The sequence below is a fragment of the Stereum hirsutum genome, assembly GCF_000264905.1.
Source record: "Stereum hirsutum FP-91666 SS1 unplaced genomic scaffold STEHIscaffold_17, whole genome shotgun sequence".
NCBI lineage: Eukaryota > Fungi > Basidiomycota > Agaricomycetes > Russulales > Stereaceae > Stereum > Stereum hirsutum.
The window spans coordinates 313,949-329,709 of NW_006763147.1; the positions used below are offsets into that span (position 1 = coordinate 313,949).

General features: G+C 51.4%; 6 protein-coding genes across 6 annotated transcripts; 1 reads left to right on the top strand and 5 right to left on the bottom strand.

The window, feature by feature from the left end:
• Positions 1-725: 725 nt before the first annotated feature.
• Positions 726-1,887, bottom strand: STEHIDRAFT_149865 (NAD-P-binding protein; the record flags this gene model as incomplete). Its single annotated transcript, XM_007309192.1, has 4 exons — positions 726-1,047; positions 1,111-1,282; positions 1,353-1,693; positions 1,765-1,887. The coding sequence occupies 4 exons, from the start codon at positions 1,885-1,887 to the stop codon at positions 808-810; spliced, it is 876 nt and encodes a 291-aa protein (XP_007309254.1). The 3' UTR covers positions 726-807.
• Positions 1,888-2,490: 603 nt separating this feature from the next.
• STEHIDRAFT_161610 (amidase signature enzyme) lies at positions 2,491-4,374 on the bottom strand (the record flags this gene model as incomplete). The annotated part of the gene is made up of 6 exons (XM_007309193.1): positions 2,491-2,907; positions 2,986-3,452; positions 3,509-3,542; positions 3,599-3,629; positions 3,686-4,184; positions 4,245-4,374. The coding sequence occupies 6 exons, from the start codon at positions 4,372-4,374 to the stop codon at positions 2,491-2,493; spliced, it is 1,578 nt and encodes a 525-aa protein (XP_007309255.1).
• Positions 4,375-4,867: 493 nt separating this feature from the next.
• STEHIDRAFT_149866 (uncharacterized protein) lies at positions 4,868-6,386 on the bottom strand. Its single transcript, XM_007309194.1, has 5 exons — positions 6,141-6,386; positions 5,711-6,067; positions 5,406-5,556; positions 5,098-5,335; positions 4,868-5,027 (listed from the first exon to the last, which is right to left on the bottom strand). The coding sequence occupies exons 1-5, from the start codon at positions 6,300-6,302 to the stop codon at positions 4,943-4,945; spliced, it is 993 nt and encodes a 330-aa protein (XP_007309256.1). The 5' UTR covers positions 6,303-6,386; the 3' UTR covers positions 4,868-4,942.
• Positions 6,387-6,764: 378 nt separating this feature from the next.
• STEHIDRAFT_161612 (uncharacterized protein) lies at positions 6,765-9,289 on the bottom strand (the record flags this gene model as incomplete). Its single annotated transcript, XM_007309195.1, has 4 exons — positions 6,765-7,409; positions 7,473-7,801; positions 7,868-8,912; positions 8,984-9,289. The coding sequence occupies 4 exons, from the start codon at positions 9,287-9,289 to the stop codon at positions 6,765-6,767; spliced, it is 2,325 nt and encodes a 774-aa protein (XP_007309257.1).
• Positions 9,290-9,933: 644 nt separating this feature from the next.
• STEHIDRAFT_142096 (uncharacterized protein) lies at positions 9,934-12,665 on the bottom strand (the record flags this gene model as incomplete). The annotated part of the gene is made up of 11 exons (XM_007309196.1): positions 12,521-12,665; positions 12,297-12,451; positions 12,028-12,225; positions 11,888-11,964; positions 11,741-11,826; positions 11,519-11,679; positions 11,377-11,441; positions 11,208-11,317; positions 10,472-11,142; positions 10,114-10,382; positions 9,934-10,054 (listed from the first exon to the last, which is right to left on the bottom strand). The coding sequence occupies exons 2-11, from the start codon at positions 12,318-12,320 to the stop codon at positions 9,934-9,936; spliced, it is 1,782 nt and encodes a 593-aa protein (XP_007309258.1). The 5' UTR covers positions 12,321-12,451; positions 12,521-12,665.
• A 1,508-nt stretch (positions 12,666-14,173) lies between these two features.
• Positions 14,174-15,680, top strand: STEHIDRAFT_103843 (uncharacterized protein; the record flags this gene model as incomplete). The annotated part of the gene is made up of 3 exons (XM_007309197.1): positions 14,174-14,453; positions 14,515-15,068; positions 15,138-15,680. 3 exons carry the CDS (start codon positions 14,174-14,176, stop codon positions 15,639-15,641), a joined length of 1,338 nt encoding a protein of 445 aa, XP_007309259.1. The 3' UTR covers positions 15,642-15,680.
• Positions 15,681-15,761: the final 81 nt, after the last annotated feature.

The following is a 15,761-nucleotide window of genomic DNA, read 5'->3' on the forward strand; positions in this document are numbered from 1 at the left end:
GTAGCAATCAAAGATGGGGATGAGCCGGGTGTCTTGGCAGCTCCTATACTGGAACAAAAGTCATCGAGTATGTACTCACGACAGACGCTTCGATAATAGTCAGTTTATTGGTTGAATGAATCTTTATGTGTAAATTCTGAGCCATGTTAACAACAAAAATCCAGATCTCGTCTCGTCTACGACTACGAGTAGAAGGGTCTCGAAGACCTTATGGATATTGGAAAGACATCCACTGCACTTTGACCGCTGCACTAAGTACAAGGGTGTAACCCGGATTCACCGCATCTAAGGATATTTGATCCCAACAATCTGTTAGCCTTTATGCGTCAATGTACGAAGCAGATGCGAGGACATTGAGGTCTACGAAGGCGGTGATGGTTGTGGTCTTTGTGGCAGTGAACGTTGAGTGAACGAGACCAGTTGTACTGCACCGCCCGGCATGGCTCGGGCCGTCAAATGTCGGACAACGGCCGGAGTGGCCCCGCTGCCACAGCCCCGACACAGCTCTGGAAAGCGTGGCTCTACTGCCAAAGGTCGGACAACAGAAATAGACAGCCATAGCTTGGAAATGGCTTGTAAGGAGTGGCGAGGGGCACACGGCGCTAAACAGACCCCGACTCCTACAAGAGTGGCTTGAAAAGCCGCACGGCGAAGTCGACGAAGGCTGTGGCACGCAGCTTGCGCAACTTGACCGCTACTTAGTCGACGGTCAGACACAAAGCGAAGGCGAACACGCGTACGGAGCAAAGCTGTAGCAAAAACAAGGAAACCCATAATCATAGACCTACGAGGCCGACCTCGCTCAGCTCAAGAAGTAACATCTGAGATCTTCTTCGGGTTCCATTCTGGCCAAACTCTGATGGACTCGGAGACCTGCTCAGGCGTCCCTACAATGCCTACTCCCAACGCCCACAGGCATTGCCACATACTCCCAATATCCTTTGGATTATTCTTCATCGTCTTCTGAAGCTCGGGAATAGACCGATAGGTGACTTCAACTTTATTCCCTGTTCTGGCCTCGTAGGCCTTGTAGATTTCATTCAGTGACTATGTACAGCACAGAAATAAGGTGAGCAAGTGAGAAACAAGAGAGAGTTCATGGCTGCTTACGGCGCGTTCGCCTTCGATGTGAAACGCGCGCCATTCCAGCTCGGAAGGCGGCATGGTAGTGAGGACGTGTACCAGGAAGGAAGCCACGTCTGACATCGAGGTCCAAGAGATGGGAGTGTTTCCGTCTCCGCCTGCGATACCTTTACCGTTGGCGAGGTCAATACCCATGAAGCTAATCAATATTCGACAACAATAGCATGAGTAACCAAACCACCGGATGATATGAAGCGAGTATGACTGACGGGGTCAGACCTGTGTCCATCAGCACACCGCTGAAGATCAGGGTGTACGGAAGGTCAATCTCCTTCAACTTCTCCCGAAAGGCAACTTTGTAGGCAAGAGTTCCTTCTTGTGGGTTCCCTGTTGAGTTGCCGAACTCGGAGGGGACGAAGAGTTTCACGCCTGCAGCTTTAGATGCCTCGGCAAGGGCCTGCTGAGATGCAAGGGCGACACGGCCAAATGTTGATATGACAACATCGACGCCATGTAGAGCGTTCGAAAGAGAGGACGGGTCGTCGTAGTCGACCGCGGCTATAGTTGCGCCTTTGCTCGCTAACCCATCGATCTTGACATTCTTGGACGACTGAGATGTAAACAAAAGATAGTTTTTATCAGTGTTCTTGATAACGGGCAAGGGGTATGTTGGTAGCTCACCGAACGGGTGAGGATCGTAACGTCCTTGATCGTACCGGATGCCTTCGCTTGAAGGAATGCATTGGCGACGAACGTTCCGACCAAGCCAGCTCCTGCGATCGCGAAGGATGAATATGCGGACATATTCGGATAGCAAAGATGTGCAAGTAGGAGGCTGAGTGCAGTTGTAGAGCCATAAATACCTTTCAGGCCTGACTGATATAACAATGCATGCCGATCATAAGATCAAGTGCTTTCAAAGCCTGTTTCAAGTAACGTGCGAACTCGTAGAATCGCAAGGTCACTGTACTGATAAATGGAAGTTGTGTCTGGCAGAGCCTGTCAATAACCCTTAGTTCCGACGGAGAAGATGTGGGTCTTCTACAACTGAGATGAGCGAGCTTTATAATGTGTGCAGTCAATCCTGAGTCATGTGTCAGACTGAGTTGATAGGGTGAGAATCTCAGAGGAGTGGGCGGAGAACTTTTGCGATGGTGCGACAGACACAAATAGGTGACACCAACGTTCAAGACTTGGTTCACGTAGAGCGGCGCAGTACGGTGTGCATGAGCCAGCCCCGATCTAGATTGTCCCGAACCAAGAGGACATTGGAACAGTAGGTGCATCTCCACCGTATACAAAGAACAGACCTGTATGAGCCATGCTGCATTCCTGTATTAAGATCTAGGTCAACAGTGATCAAAACCGAAAGACGGCGGGCTCGATTCACGCCGAGACCGTACGTACCTACAACTTCTTCCAATCAAAATTCTGTTCAAACGCATACGCAAACTTATACATCGTGAGCTCGTCCCAAAACTTCCCCACCAACTGCGCCGCCGCCGGCAGCTTCACGTCCTCGTCCCCGTCCAACGAAGGCAAAAATCCCACCGGCATACTGAGCGCAGGGTGTCCTGTGATATCGAAGGTACAAGTGTTCCCAGTGATAGAGTACGCCTTCGCGCCAGCCTCGATGCTGTCTGAAGGTAGTTTGCGAGCCACGCTTTGGACCGTCGGAAGGAGAAGGGCATCGACAGTGGAGAGGGCACGGTTGTATGCCCCTCGAACGGCGAGAGCGAGGTTCGTCGCCTTTCCAAGGATGGTCGGATGAGATTCCCATAGATACTTTCCGCTGAGGTAGAAGCCCTTCGCTCGAGTAGAAAGCTATCGGCGAGGATACGAGACGCCGTCAGCGGGACGGAACCGAACGCGATAAGCCCCTGTGGCGCGCCACACACTCACCTGCTCGAACCTTTCCGGCGAATCCCACCCTTGCATCTTCTCCTGCAGATCAGTCAACTGCAGCCCGACCCTCCCGTTCGTACTTCCTTCGAACACCTCCTTTGCACACCCCATATGCGAAATAATATGCCATACCGCAGACCCCAGCACGCCATGCTCTGGCACACTAACATCGACTATTTCCGCCCCGAGCTCTTCGAACCTCTTTGCTGTGTCTTTGACGGCTGAGACCATGGCCGGATCGATACCAGGAACTTCGAGCCCTTCTTTGAGGAGGCCAAGTTTCATGCCGGTGAGAGGTTTGGGGTTGGAAGGCGACACTTTGGCAGAGAACGAGAGAAGGGAGGTATGGTAGGATGGGAGCAAGGAGGTCGGTGGACAGTTGACTTGACGATCGTCGATACCATCTGTGCCAGCAGTTACTTGAAGTAGGAGTGCGTTATCGAGCGCCGTCCTCGTCATCGGTCCTGGACAAGGACATAAGCTAGAGACCTCGACTAGAACCGGTAAAGTATGAACGAACCTGTGTGGTCTACCGAAGGATCCAATGCTGCGATCTGCAAAATTATCGAGTCAGCCCTTGAGTGTTGGAAAAGCCCAAAGCTCGACTTACTCCAGTGTAGGGAACGAGTCCTCGTGTTGGCCTTCAGGATTATAAAATTAGCTCGGGAGCCCAAAAGCAGACAACTGCCTGACTCACTTCAGACCATAAACTCCACACCAAGCCGCAGGCAACCTGATACTTCCACCTTGATCTCCCCCCATCCCCATCTCCACCTCGCCACACCCAATCAGACTCCCACACCCAGAACTCGATCCCCCAGCATTATATCCCTTCGCCCAAGGATTATCCACCGGGCCTGTCGCCGCTGTCGCCGAAACCCCACTCAACGAGAAATTCTCGCATACCGCCTTTCCGACGATAGTTCCTCCAGCTTCGAGGATACGGGTGGCGATGGTGGCGTCGGTCTTCGGAATCCAATCCGTGAAGTTTGCGGTGCCCATGAGGCAAGGAACGGCGGCGAGGGTGATGTTGTCTTTCAAGATAATGGTGCGGCCTGAGAGAAGGCCGTTGGCGATGGGCGGGTTGGCGACGACGGTGCATTTGTGGGCCCAGGCATTGTTGGTATTCTCGGAGGGTGGCGGACGGGTGATAGGGCCTCGAGGGAAGCGTTCAAAGTCCACTGGAGGAAAGTATTCTGCAGTTTGTCTTTCAGTAAAAACACGAACAACTCCAGTAGAAAATGAGAGTCACTTACCTGGAGCTTCTTCGACTGCCTTGACATGCAGTTGGAATGCGTCGAGAACACCTTCGAAGAACTTGTCCTCGCCTGGACGAAATGTCTTCTCGGTATAACGTGACAAGAACTCAGCAGTAGAGATGCTCATGGTGGCCTAGTGAAAGATATAAACCAGCGGCAGCGAAAGGGGAAAAGGTCGAAGGTTATCTTAAGACAAGGATGTCGCATTTATATGGCGGGTCGCCGCCGGTCAAGCGAGGGTGTGAGCGTCGGAAAGGTCATTCGTCGTCGATAACCGATAACACGACCTCTACTCATGAGTAGTATCAGATCCATCGGACGCTATGGTTCTGCTCCGTCCCGTAAGACTTATTCCAAGATAGTTCATTCGGCTTCTGTAGAAAAGAAGCTCATACGTCGCAGTGTATGTCGAGCTCAAATGAGAAGCTGAGATGCGTTACAATCACCAATCGTGAGTGGCCGCTGAGAACGATGACGACATCGCCATTTATATGGATGCAGCTGAGAGGGTTTGAAGACAAACGGGGAGACACTCTGAGAGAATCCAGCAGGACCAATACTCGCGACCACCCCAGACGGTGGTGTTCTGCGGTCTCTCACGAGGATCGAGCAGACATAGAGGCGAACGGAGAGGCAATAAATACTCCATTCGTAACCATCCCATACGAGTAGAAAGGTAATAACTTAACCAAGAATCATATGGAGCCCCAGAGGTACCTCCAGAATCCAAAACAAATGTTAGCAATTAAACCAACGACCAAACCCATTTGCATCCGCCGTCTAATAAAGTAAAGCCCGATGTCAGGACAGCCACACATTTGTCAAGATAGAAAGTAGAAGATCAGCGTACGAAAACACAACGCTTCCCATCCCCTCCACTGCTTCCCCGTTGTTCCAAAACACGGCCGTAGTTTTGGACTCCCGGAAGAAGAATAGGGGCATGAGTGGAAAGAAGAATCCGACGAGAATCCCATGTAGCATAGCGGAGCTGGCGCTAGCACCTGATGAGCTCTGGGATATAGATGCTGTGGCCGGATTGTCCATGGAATCTATCCACTGCTCTTCGAGAGCGCGAGCATGTTCTTCGTCTGTGGTAATTCAATGAGCATGGCCAGAGGTGAAGGTGTGCAGTTGAGTAATTATAGTGGGTACACTTACACGCTTCTTCATTCTCGAACTCTTCTGTCGTTGAGAGGTAATCTGTCGAGGTTCGAGAGTGGAATTGGCGCCTGAAATTCGCGATGTCCAATTCTGAGAAGCCTGCAGAAGCTAAACGGTCAAACCCTCTGAGCGGTTTTAGCTGTGCCTCCTGCATAAAGCAAACGTAGCCAGGTCAGAATAAGATGCAGCATCCGCACGCAATCTTAGTTATGATAAATAATCGATGAGGATGTGTCCAGAGGTCGGCAGCCTCTCCATCATTTAGATGACGGATGACACGTCGTTCGCGAACAAGAACGCACCTGCTGTTTCAACTCATCCTCCGTCTCTCCTTCCTCCATCTTCGGCCCAACAGAGCAGTGTAACCATGCTATACTACTCGCTGCCGCCTTCGTCGCATCTCCATCTCCATTTCCATCTCCTTGGCCGTTTTCTGCCCCACCACCGCCCCCATCCAGCCTCGTCCCTTCCCTTACTCCAGACCCTCCCAGCACTTCCAGGTCTTCGTCCCCGGCACTCACTCGTGCAGCATTAGCTCTCCGTTGTCGTTCTTCAAGAGAAGCGAGCCATGAGTACAAGAAAGTCCCGTCCGTGAGTAGTCGTCCGGATTGAATGAGGCGCAAGCGCCGGTCTTTGAGTTGCGGGCGAGCTAAGCGAATCTGCACACGCCAACGATTTGAGTACGTTTGTCTAGAGTGAAGTGGTATTTCGGAGAATAAAGAAAGGGCGCACGTTGTTCTTGACGTCTCGTACAGAGTCCTTCTTCGCGACTCGAATGGTGAGGTCTGGGACACCTTCCGTGAACCGAACCATGAGGTCGCGTGAAGGCGGCTCTTCGACGGGCTCGACGGCGCGCTGCTTTCCCTTCGCCTTGTCGCTGAGACCTTTAGACATATTGAGAATGCTATATATTCTGCAAGACTAATGAGAAACGAGGATGAACATAAGGAATTCCAAATAGCGTTGAGTAAGGAGATGATGGTAGGGGTGAGAGTGGAATGAGGCAAAACGAGTGGCGAGCCGAACGACGGCGGTTCGTGCGAAATTGGTGCGAAATGTGGCGCTTGTCTACGAACTCCATGAGTTTATCGATGACGGTCAGATTTTTGAAAAGTTCTCGGGCAACGATCATTCGCAAGGGATCCCAATAGAGTAAACATCGAGAATAAGAGATAAGAGAAGTTTATATGTAAAAAGACACATAATGTGGCGCTGCGTATGTGTAGCGACACGGGCAATGTACACGATCCAGGCAAAGTATGAAATGGAAGAGGCTATGAAGTACAAAGTAAAGGCCAAGCCGCAGCAAGTACGCTACTTCTCGGTGCAGATAAAAATCTATAAATCTCTCCCGACTCATCCACTGTGGATTCCCGCCCCCGTGGCCCTCTTCTTATTGGCCATCAGAATCTCCTGCAACTGTTCACGCTGACGCTTGTTGTCCACCGTTTCTTCACTTATCCACAGTCGCTCAAGGCGATCTTTGGATGGCTGGTCTTCCCCCCAATCACTATCTGGCATATCTAGGAATCTCTTGAATATCGCGATGACCTCGTCTGAAGTGCTGAGCGTCGCTCTCGCTCGTTTTTGGTCATCGTTGTAGAGCTCCCATTGCTTCTGCACGCCTTCCTTATCCGCATGATCCACAGTATCTAGTTGCTCAGGACGACTAGTGTAGAGCTTGGCGAATACTGTCCGAAGCTTGTTAATGAGGCGGGCAAGGGCGACGGGAAAGGACGCCGTGATGACCTCGGGCGGTAGGGTCTTGCTGCTGAGGAATGACTCTTTGCCTTTGCCACCGGAATGGACACCTCGAGTGACACGAAATTTGTCAAAGAGCTCTTCCATCTCCGTAGCGAGGTCTTCATCGCTCAGGGAGCTTTTTTGATACCGGAAAGCTACATAGAGTAGGACGTAGAGACTTGATTCGAGGTCGTCAGCACGCTCGTGATCCTTAGCAGGATCCTTAAGAAGAAGACCAGATATAAACTGCCAGGCTCCCTACATAACTGAAGTTGAATACGGGATGCGAGACTTGAATAGAGGAGTAAAGAATGGACATACCGATCGGCATAAACGTCGACGATGGAGAGGAGTAAGGGCCGGAAACCAGTATTCGTCGTCAAAGTGTCGTACTTTGGAGGAAGAGGAGCGAGATGCGCGCGTCGGCGCGAGGTCACCTGCAGAGGAAGCCGAGGACGATGAACCGGGTTTGAGATATTTCCTGATAGCCACTTCGTCTTGCTCGTCTTCGAGGGTGTTTCCGGGTCTCGGCACCTGCCTGGCAAGATCCCAGTCGATCAACAAGCCGTGGCCATCTTCGCCGATGAGAATATTCCCAGGACTGATGTCACGGTGAAGGATTCCAAATTGGTCCAGAGCTACCCGGTGGACTACAGATATTCAAGTCAGTGTCAGCGGAAACGTTGATGGAAAGGCAAATATAAACAATGACAGACCTCGCAGTGCTTCGTAGATAGCTTGACAGACCTCCTTGATATGCCTGAACTCCCACAGATTATGGCCGATCTCGCGGAACACCAGGCGGTAATGCTGATGGCGTTGCAGTCCCTCCGTTCGGAAGCACCACCACTCGTCCTTATAGTCTTGCGTAATGGTAGCTTGCCCAGGGACGTCGCCGTCGCACAATAACGTGGGTACGAAGGGCTCCACCTCATACGCTTTGAGCCTCTCTTTTAGCCGTCGGTAAGTATCACCTTCGCGCTCGAACTCGGGCGTGTCGATACGCCAAGTGTCCTTGAGGTATACCAGACGCTTTTCGGTGACACCGTACGCAAAGAAGCCGCGAGTACCGCGGCCGAGGGGAGAGCGAACGGACCAACGAGGATTGCCGGCGATGTAGATGCGTGTTTCGCGTAATGTGGGATCTCGAACCTCGAACTGGCGGAGGCTCTGCTTCGAGTGTGGCGGGATACCGAACTTTTGAGTAAGAAGCTCCCAAGCCGCATCCTTGTGTGCTTTTGTGGCTGGGGATATCGTCGGGTCTATACCGCGCTCGCTGTCCGAAAGACCGTCAAAAAGCCAAAGGAATTTACCGAACTTCTCAGGGTGGTCCAGGACGTCGATCCGCTCGGTGACGATGACGCCGACCTGGTCCCATCGGAGGACGCGCACGTATCGGTTTCCTAGAATGAGAAGAGCGAAGCAGTGGGTGCGGTCTTGGCATTCGCGCATGGCAACACAGTACGAAATGACCTGGCCGTATGTCTTCATTGCCTCGTCGGTGCATCTGTAAAATGTCTGCTCCTTTCGATCCTTATCCTTCCCGCCGACCGGTGTGTCACGAAACGGGTCCTGTTGCTTTTCCTTACGCTCTGCGGGGAGGATATTCTTACTCCAGTTGCAGTAATTAGGTGTGGTGCCCTTCTTCGCGTATACAGAGATGTCGACCTTTCTTGCAGGTCTATATTTCGGGTCAGGACGAGTCGTCGTGTTGACGAATTCCAGATTCTGGCAGAGTCCTGAGTCCTTTACGGCCGTGATCTACATAAAATTCCCCCAACAGCGCACGATTCAATTTGAAGTCAAACAAAGATCATGGTGAAAGAACATACGAACTGATCCTCCGTGTAACCTATGTTCCGGAGCTCTTCCGACTTGGTACGAAACCATTTCTCTCCCGGGACACGCTTATGGGCCGGCATGTAGCGGGCGAGAAAGTCGTCGAAAGGCATAGGGCCTACTGTAACATCCTTCATCTCGTTGGCCATCTCGCGATATTCTGTGTCGCGTGCTACAAGAGCAGGGCTGGCCGCGAAAGGCTGAGCGCTTGACTTAGTACGGCGGCGAGGAGTGGTCTTGCAGCCGCTGTCCCCGGGAAGGACTGTCGTAGAGCTGCCAGCAGCATTGGAAGACGCCATATTGTTGAGCCAGGGTACGTTGATACCACAGAGAAAGTGGAAGAATCCCAGAGCAAGACGAGCAGATAGAAGAAGAAGGGCGAGGGCGCACAGGGGGTACGCCCAAAGGGGCCAGGGCAAAGAGGTGTAAAGAGACATACCAGCGAAAGTGCGGGAATTTGTATTACGAAGACAAAAAGCAACTCGCGTGCCTGTGTCACTGTGTCTTGTGTCTGCGCTTGGACCCGGATGTTGACAAACGAAGGTGTTCGGCAATTGGCGGCCGCGCGTTCAATTGAACATCGATGGGTTCGGCAAATGCCGATGCCTGGTTTGGCGAAGCCATTGTACGCTCTTATTTGGGAGTTCGTGTATGATCCCTTGGCTTTAATGATCTTTGAGTGAACTCAGGGGCTTGTGGTGCAATCGGATATGGTTACAACGCGCACAGGCTCTCTCATTGACGCGACCGCTCCAAACGGTCCCCCAATAGCAGTGCCACAGTTTGCGGTGGAACCGTGATTTTCCCCCCTGAAGTAGCCTTAAAGTACTAAGCACTGTAGGCAGACGTAGCAGATAACACGGTGAGCGGCCCGAAAGTATGAAAAGAAGATATCTATGAAAACAAAATCTAGGGCGGGTCGTATAGTATAGGAGCACCCAGGTCAAGCGTCTGAAGCTACTTCGTAGTCGACCAGTTCGAGCGGTGTCCTCAGCACTAGCTGTTCGTGCGAGGTTGAGAAGAACACGAAATCTTTCCGATGAACCGGTTCCGCGATTTCGTGCCTATTCGGAGCCTATAATCAATACGACGACATGATGGTGGACTGGTTCGTGAAACGTACGTCTCCATAATATGCTCTATCACTCCATCATATGTCCAGCCGTCGTCGACACCGATACCTGTCAGCGTCTCCGAATCCGGTAAGGTAGATGCCGATGCGTTGTCACAGTGTTGGCAATACCACGCAGGTGTGTGAACGAACTCGGAAGACGCAATCGTCCTTTCCCTAGCCTTGACAGCATTCGCTTCTGCCGAGTCAAGTAGGCGCCAGCTAGGGATAGGTGACCCGTTCGACAACGAATGTGTGTGCATTGATACATCGTGTTCAACCTTATCAGGGGGAAAAACACTGTCAGTTGAGAGTATAACAATTGGGTATCGGCCGTAAAGCGACATACGGCAGTCCTCCACGTATGTACCTTCGCTCCTTCCCAACTTCCCCCGTTAACGCGATGGCAATTCAAGCAGAGGAATCGATGATCCTTTTCATCCATTTTTTCCGCAGTTATCCCCCGGTCCTCTTTTACTAGCCTGATGATTTCCTCCGCGGATTTAGACCCCCACTGGCAAAAGTAAGGGTGTTCGGAAGCCGTTTTGTTTCGAAGGCAGACGTCCCGGGAGATGAGTATCGGACCGTCATGACGGTCCGACCAGAAAACCGATATAGCGAGATCGAGGGCGCCCATGTTGAGAGTGAGTTTGCGGCTCACTGCGCCGTCATTGCTGTATTCCCGAAGGACGTCGCATACATCGGGCTGCATCACCAGGTTTTGATGGGCCGTCGGGAGAAAAATGCCATCGTCACAATGGTATGTTGTGACCCACTGTTTCAGTTTCTCGAGGATCGGTGGTATGAGCTCCTCGATGCTCATCTTCTGAATTGGAATCTTGGGAGGAGGTTTATAGAAGTGCCTGTTAGGGAAATGTTCGGGGGAGGGAAGGCAGCACCAGTCCGATGGACGGATCCTCTGTCGGCACAAGCAGTGATATCCGATTCTGGCGTTTTTCCAGATCTGAGCTTGAGCCACTTCTCGTTCCTTCCGAACGTTGTGAAGGCGAAAGCAAATCTTCGGGCAAATACCGACCCATTCTGGAAGAAGTAAAAGAACCACTTTGTTTGTGCGATGATAAAGCGTAGATTCAGATACCGCTTACCTTCCTCCGACAGAGGTTTTATTGATTTGACGCACTCAATGCTTAGAAGAAGCTCATTGGTGATAAATTCACGATCGGGGTGGCGTTCTTGTATGAAGCGAACGCGGATGCTGCACAAAGATGAGTGTCACAAAGAGACTCGCACATCGATAGCTGAAAGGATACTCACGCTCTGAGTCTGGCAGCCTGAAGCTTGCGGCATTTGATGACCCACGCTCTCATGCGATCATCCAGCTTCACACAAAACAGTCAGCACCCCGACCTTCGCAATGACAAGAAAGGGGAAAACATTAGAAAGGAGGAGGACTTACTTCGTTCAAGGCTTCAACGGCCTTTTTCCTTTCACTGACAAATTTCTGTAATGCACGCTTGGATCCTCTCTTCCCCCTTATGACAGCTTGTGTATATTTTGAGAGGAGGGCGATAGTCCCATCTAGATCTTTGCGCTGGTATTGGACTCCGTACCCCGATGCTGTCAGAGGAGGAAGACATCTTCAGTTACGAACGAGACTGCAACAATAATTGGAGCGCACTGGGTTCCCCGCAACAGGCGACTAATTGCCATACAGTATCTTCGGTGCGACTTTTCTTCAACCCATAATCATTCTGCGAGGTGAGGCTAAATCACGAAGCAGTGCAGAGATGAGCGCGTATCCAGGAAGACGAGGGGGAAGACTAACCATGTGCGCTGGCATTCGTCACAGAAGCGAGAAAGAAGCGACCAACAAGGCTCTTTAGGGGTGGACTGGACACATTTCTTGTAATGGAAGAACAGTCAGCGGTCAATATCAGATTCATCAAACAGCGAAATGGAGCTCACAGAACAAAACTGATCGTATATCAATGCAGCTAGCATTGGCTCTGCAACGACGGTGGGTGGGTCTGGGATGGGTAAGAATATTGTCTGCCTACTACTCTTCCAAACGGTTATGCTTGAACGCGACATGAGAATCTCGCGCAAGCTTTTAGAGGTGCGAGCAAGGCTTAATAGTCCATTCGGCGATCCGTATCTACAAATCTATCATATTGGCCGAATGTCGATGCGATATATATAAGCGGCCATGATCAAGAGATAATGGAAGAGCGTACCTCGAAAACTATGTCAGCCGGCATATTTGACAGGTTTGCCTTGATGATCTCTGGGGCTTGCACGTCTATTTCGTCTCCTTCTTCATCATGAGCGATGTCTACGGTCGTACACGTCGTAGAATTTGCGAGACTTCGGTGCTTGAGAGGACGTTCTCCTGGAGCGAAAAGCCACGGCATTAGTGTCTTCGGTCATAAATGAGATCGCATACGGAGACGAAACGCACCAGAAGTTGAACGGCCTCTTTTTCTCCTGTTACGAATATTGGACGCGTGAACGGCATCGAGAGCAGTGCTGGAGATCGTGTCTGAGTTACTCGAGCTACTCGGACTGGCACGAGTGCGTGTGCTAATGTCGCTGTTTGTGTCCGGATCGGGACGACGGGACATGGTCGAACGAGTTTTTATTCCAGACATAGAGAGGGATTGGTTGTGTGAGAGTTGGGGAGATATAATTTCGATGCGAGGTGGTGGTTGAAAGCAAGATCGTAGTGAGGGCCAAAGCAAGTTGAAGCACGACGCGCCAAACAATGTGTCAACAAAGACCCTGACACGGGGGCGTTGGGTGGCGTCGGTGTCTGTGGCCCAGTGCCCATTACAAGTTGACAGCTGTTGACAGCGTGACCTATAGCTCAAAGTATGGCTGTCTTCGAGTCGTTCCGACGATTCTGAGGATGGAATATATATATGATAACATACGGATGCCATCTTTGAGTCACTACTCATGGCCTGCGGCCTTGTTGTGTCCTCAGCTTACCATTCACCAGCGCAGTACCTCGTCGAGTCTGAATCTACGAACACAGGTCATATCCCAACTGAATGATGCGATACCGCATAGTGTGTCTCGCCTTGACCCCGACACCATCAGCCTGTATGAACTGACGAAAGTATGAGAGTCGGAAGGATAGAGGATAGAGTTATGACAGAGACAGCAGCCTGTCGGATAGTGGGGCGGTACCAGTATAAGATAGAATATAAGACGTACGAAGAACATGACAGCAACTCTAAATTCATCGACTGCCATATACCTCGCGAATACTCGTATCCCCGTCAGCGCCGCTGAAGTAAAAATGTCAATGACGTGAGCTCACCTTCTACTTTCATCATCTTCTCATACTCTTATGACATCCTACAGTATTGCCCGATAAATTGCATATATAATCATCGCCTCCTCGACTACAGAGATACATATCACGAAGCCTAACAAGACTGCAGAGCTATGGAGTCAGCGTTCTGAGCCACAGCTCCAGTCGGATGAGCTGAGTGCAGCCCACGATCTAAACATAAAAGAACTCATCACATCCGGCTTGAATTGACGGATATCAAGTCCAAACTCAACAAAGCCAGTTTCTCGGTAGACATTCAAGTGGCGAGGATTCGACTCCATCCACTACAGTTGATATGGACGCACAGAGTCACTGGAGAGTCTTTTCGAAATGCAATGCCACGATCGGCTACGTACTAGGCTAGTGCCTCCAATTCTAAATCCTCATCCTCATCCATCTTGCCGTAGTACGCACTAGCCCCTGCGGACGCTCGACCCAAGCCCAGAGCCTAGAGAGAGAAGGGGAAGTCGCTTCAAAGACATGGCAAGTGACGCCAATGTGAGAGCAGGAATGGAAGACGAGGTCGGCTTGCCAGATCGTAGGGATTATCATGGTCGAGCCGTACATAAGTACTCGAATGCAACTCGAATGAGAGCTTGTACTAACTTCGAATTCAGAATTTTCACTCGCAGACGCGAGCAACCATGTGCAAACATGTGCAACCTGATCTCGACGCCACATGCGGTTGTGAGTGACCAAAGCACACCGCTACAAGTGCAGACCCACCACCACACCTACAGTTCTCAGCTTTTTCTCAGCTTGTAACTTATCCTCATGACATTCACCAATTCGAAAGACACAATTCCTGACTCAACGAAACGCTTCCCAGATGAACAGGACGAACAGCCAACTGCAGGTCCTAGCCTGCCACCCCCACCAACATTCGAAGAAAGCGCGAAGGACGACGTGATACTCAACTTCAGTGACGATCCAGATGCATACGTACCAGCTGGAGGTGAAGAGCCTCCGCCGTCCTTCGCACCTTACAACGCTGAGTTCTTCGTCGCGAGCGATGGGTCAATTGTCTCGCATGATCCTCATTTGAACGACGACGGTGCGTATCACGCTTGCTTTCTCATCACAAGAAGTATATTGAATGGAACTACTTAGTGTAGGTGAAGCCCTATATCGCTTCCTTCTCTCCCAACTGTCTACACCACCCTCCTACCTCTTACATTGCAAAGCCACACATACCGAACACCGCACCCGCTTCGTCCACGAGTCCGACCCTTCGAATCCCAATTCATCGCAGACGAAGACCGAATCCTACACCGAAGAAGTCACAGATTTCGACTTTTACATCGACGCGACTCCAGCTCTCGTTCCGAATTCGGTCGTACAATGGACGGTAGGAGATGAAGTGCCAGCCTATCGAGGTACGATGGTGAAGGAGGTTATTGTAGGCGGGGCTCGGAGGAGGGCCACGAGGGTAGAGATTAAGAGGACGAAGGAGTGGGACAAGGAGAGGATTGCGATGGGATTGCCGCCGTGGGTCGCACCATGGCCAGAAGAACATGGGACGAATGGATCTGGAGAAGAGGAGCAGAGCGCGTTGTTGGGGGAGAGGGGACGGGCGCGGGATGTGCTTAATTCGTCGTGGACGCTTCGACAATGGGGGGACGACTATTGCTCTAGTCCGAAATATCTCAAGGAGTTCACATACGAGAAGGTAACGTCCCTCCCTATTCTTCTTCGTCGCTGCCGTTTTGTTCAATATTTCCTTTGGATAACTACATAGGTCGTCTACGGCTGGAACACCGACATCCTCACCCGCGCCATCCGTTTCGCCATCCTCTCCATCAGACCCCACTACACCCCCTCCCCACTCTCCAATTCCCGGCTCACAATCTCCTTCCTAACCAGCAACTCCCGCATCTCCATCCGCCCCTCCACATCCCTCTCCCGTGCCCTCTCCAACCCCTGCCTCAAATTCCTCCTTATAATAACGCTCATATACCCCTTCATCTACCTCTTCAAACTGTTTCACGAAAGTGGAGGCGGAAAGTGGGAGGTCGGAGGGGCGGCGTATGCGCTTAAGCGATGGACTTCTGTGCCTGCACCGGAAGGAGAGGGGGGAGATGGGAGCAGGAGGGTTATGCAGGGGACGAGGGAGGGCGAGTGGTTTGAGAGATGGGAGGGGACGATTAGGAGGGCGGTGGCGGAGGGTAGGATCGATAGAGTCCCGGTTCAAGAGCCGAATGCTGCTGATGCGACGACAGGATTCACGAGGCGGCTGGTATGATTGACCCGGACGCTCTTCGGTTTTCTTTCTTTCTTTGACAGAGGTGGCGAGGCCCGTGTTGTAAGTTATGATGTACAATAGTTCGCGAACATTTTGTTCGAAGTACGATGTCTGTACCAA

Coding starts and splice junctions, on each gene's coding strand:
- STEHIDRAFT_149866 (XM_007309194.1), bottom strand. CDS start 6,302: ATGTCTAAAGGTCTCAGCGACAAGGCGAAGGGAAAGCAGCGCGCCGTC. Junction 5,336..5,405: donor GTTCGAGAATGAAGAAGCGT/GTAAGTGTACCC, acceptor GAATTACCACAG/ACGAAGAACATGCTCGCGCT. Junction 5,028..5,097: donor ATGGGAAGCGTTGTGTTTTC/GTACGCTGATCT, acceptor TTACTTTATTAG/ACGGCGGATGCAAATGGGTT.